This window comes from Arachis duranensis, chromosome 2, assembly GCF_000817695.3.
Source record: "Arachis duranensis cultivar V14167 chromosome 2, aradu.V14167.gnm2.J7QH, whole genome shotgun sequence".
Taxonomy (NCBI): Eukaryota; Viridiplantae; Streptophyta; class Magnoliopsida; order Fabales; family Fabaceae; genus Arachis; species Arachis duranensis.
Genome location: NC_029773.3, coordinates 5246325 through 5251942, shown reverse-complemented (window position 1 = coordinate 5251942; position 5618 = coordinate 5246325). Strand labels below are relative to the sequence as shown.

Genomic DNA, 5618 nt, shown 5'->3' with positions numbered 1-5618 from the left:
TATTTTAAGTCATCATAAAAATATTAATTTAAAGTTTTTATATATTCATGATTATTAATAAAATATTAAAAATAAATAAATTTATTACATTAGTCATGAAATATATATAAAAATTGAATTAAATTTTTTTGTAATGAGTTAAATATTTAATAGCATGTAATAAGATATTAAAACAAATAAAAATTTAGTGCAACAACAACAACAACAACAACAACAACAATATATTTTATATTATTATTTAAATTAATCAAATAGTTTCCACTTATAATAGGAGTTAAAATAGGTAATAATTAAGTAAGTAAAAATAGGCAGAAGTTAAGTTCAAATATGTATATTTTAGTGCAAAAATTTTACACATCAAAATTCTAGACAATCAAGTCTCTTTTTAACTAAGTTCAACCAAGTTAAATTTATATATGAGCGTTTATGTTACCGTTATCGTTTTCATTCTCGTTGTTCTTTGTCCTCATCCTCCTCCTCTGTAACAGCCCAGACCACCCGCTAGCACGATATTGTCCGCTTTGGCACACAAGGCCTCACGGTTTTGTCTTTGACGATAGGGATGATAGCCGAAGCCACCCACACTCACTCGTCAAAACGCGTCATGCTAGGGAGAGGTATCCACACCCTTATAAGGCATGCTTTGCTCCCCTCTCCAACCGATGTGGGACTTACAATCCACCCCCTAAGGGAGCCCAGCACCCTTGTTGGCACATCGATCCGGGTTCTGGCTCTGATACCATCTCAACATATAGTAGTCTTTGACTAACCATCGGCTCGGACTCCACAATCATCAAAATTTGTCGTGCTTCACAAATGGTTCATACATATATTAATGATACACAAGGTAGTTAAAAACTCTACTGCTAGCTTATGGTTACCTCGGGTCCGAAGATCGGATTCGACAGCATCCCGACGTTTCTTGTGTGGACAGTCTCGAGCTATATGCCTCGACTTCCCGCACTTGCAACATACGCCTAGTCCGGCTCTATGCGGCTCATCCGGAGTAGTCTCTCCATAGCCTTTCTGTAATATTGCTGACTTTATGGAGTAATGTTCTGCGAATTGACTTTTTGTAACCAACTCAGGGAAATTGGTTAACCTTTGCGGACTCACGCAATTGAAGATGTCTATTCTAAGCCCTTTCTCATACTGAACACACTTCCACGCCTCATAGTCGGCTGGGTTTCCTTGACAAACTCTTGAGAGATGACACAAGTTGTCAAATTCACGGGTATAGTCAGCAACAAACATATTTTCTTGCTTAAGTTGCATTAACTCCAATTCTTTTGCAATGCGAATCGCATGTAAGAAATATTTCCCGTAAAATTCTGTCTTGAATTTACTCCAAGGAATATCTGTTAACTCTATCTGCAAGTTGTGATATAACTCCTGCCACCATTCCTGAGCATCTCCCTCCAACATGTGAGTCACTATTTCCACCAACTATACTTTCGATACGTACTGAGTGTATAAGAATCTCTCCACATCTAGAAACCACCGATCAGCTTCCAACGCATTGGCATTTTCGTTAAAACGGGGTGGATCACTCTTGAGAAAATCAATAAGGGTCATGGACCTATAGTATTGTCCTATATTGCTCGTACCAGCACCCGAGCTTCCATCTCGGGATCCTCACATCGGTTCGATCCTAGGATTTTCCCTCCAGTTACCTCGTTCGTATCCACGAGTCGACATTTGGTCCCTATTCACACCAAACAATAGATATTAAGGTGATCAGTCTCAATATCTCAAGTTTAGTGCTTAAGAGTCTCAAATGCATGCTCACAAACATGTATGCTACTTATATCAGTTATATATCCTACTAGCACATAGACACATACACAGAGAATGCACAGTGGCATATTCAGTCTGTCCTCAGGCTCTATAGGAATGAACTGCTCTGATAACATAATGTAACAGCCCAAACCACCCGCTAGCACGATATTGTCCGCTTTGGCACACAAGGCCTCACAGTTTTGTCTATGACGATAGGGATGATAGCCGAAGCCCCAACACTCACTCGACAAAACGCATTATGCTAGGGAGAGGTATCCACACCCTTATAAGGCATGCTACGTTCCCCTCTCCAACCGATGTGGGCCTTACATCCTCCCCCTTCATTATCATTATCATCATCATCATCATCATCGTCATCATCATCATCATCATCATCATCGTCATCACCATCTCCTCCTTTACCACCACCTCCTCCGATCATCCTCCTTCTTACTCTTCCTTCATTATCATCATTATCGTCGTCATCATCTTCTTCTTCTTTGTTCAATATCACACAATTAGCTTAATAAAAACAAAAGTGATATATAAATTTTCAGTTAATGACACAAAAAATCTATTAAAAAAAAGTTTAGACTTTTTAATCAGTAAAAGTAAAACATGCTTTTTTTAGATGCCCCATTAGAGGAAATTGACTTCATAAAGCTCCAAAAAAAATAAATAAAAATTTTATTAAAGTTATTTGTAACTTTGGAAATTTTATTTTATCATAAATAAAAAAAAATTGAATTTCACATTATGGTTTTGCAGAACTATTTCCGTATAAAAGTAATACTCTAAATACTGAGTTAATAGGTCATTTTAAAAAAAATACAAAGAAAATAGAAAGAGGGTATCCATCTATCAGATTAAGAGATTATAAAAGGAATATTAAATATACGCTATACCAAGATAGTATCATATTTAATTTACTAAATAATTTTTATACTTTATTAAGTTTTTTAACTTTCAAATTTTGTGTTAGTTTGAACTATAACATAAATTCATGTGGATTTGTTTTTGGCCAAAATATCAAAAGAGTCGCATAAGAAGAGGATAAGGTTAAAAAACAAATTTGACAAAATCTAAACAAATATCTTATTATCTAAACAATTTTGCAACTAAGATGAATTCATAGTTGAGTTGGAATTAAGTTGTTACTTAATGTATACCAAAAAAATAAAAAATATTGTTACATTAATTGGGAACTAATAACAAACAAGGTTTTTTAACAAATGGCACACATAGTTAGAAAGCCCACCAAAAATAGGGATCTAGCATTGAGAATTCAACAAAATTGGCATTAGATTCTGCTATAAAAGCAGTAGATATACAAAATTTTCATATCAATACAAATTCACCTTCCACTATTTTTTCAAATATCAAAAATTGAATCTCCAACAAGGTACTTGTCTTTTTGACATGTGATGTGAATTTCAATTTCATATGTCTTATTCAAGTTCCACATGGTTTAATATTTTATTTTTCTTCCTTAACATGTTTTCCTAATATATAAATATATGATTGATATTTCCATAGATTAACATATAAACATATGATGATTGATGATCATATAAATATGACAATTTGCAGGAAAACATGAAGTTTATACCTAAAGTGTTATTACTATCATTAACAATTATATTGTTGCAATCAAGCATCATATTCGCACGACAATATGAGAATTCAAATCATATCAAGACGGCTACTTTTTATAGTGAGCAATTTGTATTGGAACCAGGAAAGGTTAAGATAACAGATTTATTCGATATTGAGTTTCCAAGAGGACACATCGGAATCAAGAATTTTCAAGCCGAGTTAGTTGATGAACATCGAAATTCTTTGCCATTATATGAAGCTTACCTGCACCATTATTTCGTTTTAAGATATTTTGAAAATGTCACCATGTCACGTCAAGCTAATCAAAGTCAGCCCATATACGGTAAGTATTTTAGAAGAAACGATGGAGTATGCCAGGGTAGTGTTAATTCATATTCCTGGGGGCTTGGAGTTGATGCACGAAAAACTAGCTTAGAACTACCAGATCCATTTAGAATAGAAGTAGGTACGCACCCTGAGAATGTCCCAAAGGAGTATAATGAAGAGAAATGGTTATTCAATATCATGGTTATTGACACACGTGGTACAGAAGACAAAAAAGGTTGCACCGAATGCAGATGTGACCATTATAATGTCAAAAGTGAAGACTTTGTAAGCAAAACCGGTATTAATGGGAAACCAATGTCTAGTGATTATAAAGGAGGAATTTTTTGTTGTGAAAAGACTTCTCAATGCAAATTACAACAAGGATATAATAACAGACAACAGAGAAAAGCTTCCCTTAAATATACAGTAACATGGGTTGATTGGGATCAATACCAAGTACCTATTAAGTTTTACATACTTGATGTTACTGATCAAGTGACATATAATGGCTCCGAACCAATTCATAATTGTATGGTAAGTGACAAGTATATTTCATTTTAATTGAATGCTAAAATGCATGATTCATGTATTTCACATGGTGACATAATTTATCATAGGTAATTAGATTAGCCAAAAAATAATTTTTATGAAATGAAGTGAGTATTAATCTCCTTTTTAGTTATATAGTAAATAATCGATAAAAACTCTTTTGTTTGTTGCAGGTAGAGTATTCTATCACTCCGCAAAATACTGATATTGGACATTATCATATTAAAAGGACAAAGATCCCAATGAAAAAGGGTGGTAATCTAATTTACTCTACAGCTCACGTGCATCCAGGAATCGTTAATGCAATTTTATATGGGGAGGTAATTATCAATTTTTCATATATAGTCTTTACAACTATGTATAAATTATTTTGTTAGCTGACCGATCTATATTTGTTTATTAAGTAATATTATTTCATAATTTTTCATCTTCTTAAGAAGTAAAATATTTTAAAATATTTTTGTCCTTATTTTTTTGCTTTTCTTCAGAATGGAAAGGTATTATGTGCGGTTCAACCAACATACGGCACAGGAGAAGAGCCAGGAAATGAAAAAGGCTATGTTGTTGGAATGTCTGGTTGTTATCCGAAACCAGGCTCTATCAAGATTCAGGATGGCGAAATATTAACCGTTGAGTTCATACATGAAAACAAATATAATACTGGACTTATGGGACATTTCTACATGTATTTGGCAGAAGAATTACCATAGTTGTCAGAATCGAACTGGTGGTCGAACCTGTTAAATTACTGGGTTACTGGTTTAACCGGTGAGTCACTGGTTGAACTGGTTAACCTGGTATAATTAAATAATTGTATAAATTTTAATTATTTTTTCTTTATTATAAGTACTTTTATTTTGTTTTTATAAAAATAATTATCATTTTTAAATTTTAATATTTTATTAATTAGTTCATATTTATTTTATTATTATATTATTATAGGTGAAAACTCACATACAGTTGTTTTCATGTGAAGTTGATATTTAAAAACAATTAGATGATTTGACAAGTTTGACTAAAGATCATCTAACGAGTTTCAAATATCAACTTCATATGAAGACAACTGAATGTGAGTCTTTACCTATTATTATATACTATAAGTATTTATTGAAAAAATAATATTAATAGATATCATATAATCATGAAAAGAAAAAATAAATTGTGATTAATAATTTTTTTTGTTTATCTTTTGAATTTATATATATTTAAACAAATTTATGGTTAAATAAATATAATTGATTTAAAATGAGTAACTTTAAAATTAAAATAAATTGAATATAAGTAAAATAAAAGATTTCTATATGTATTATAATTTGTATATATATTGGTAACAAGCATTGCCAGCTTGGTGGTAAGAGTGTCCTTGC

The 5618-nt window shown here is 32.3% G+C and overlaps 1 protein-coding gene across 1 annotated transcript in view; it reads left to right on the top strand.

Moving 5' to 3' along the window:
- LOC107473092 (uncharacterized) overlaps positions 1-4878 on the top strand; it is a 13868-nt gene extending 8990 nt beyond the window's left edge. Inside the window, exons 5-7 of the mRNA XM_052255932.1 lie at positions 3518-4236; positions 4425-4571; positions 4783-4878. Coding sequence (XP_052111892.1) covers positions 3518-4236; positions 4425-4571; positions 4783-4878 — 962 coding nt within the window. The remainder of the gene's footprint in view (positions 1-3517; positions 4237-4424; positions 4572-4782) is intronic.
- The last annotated feature ends 740 nt before the right edge of the window (positions 4879-5618 follow it).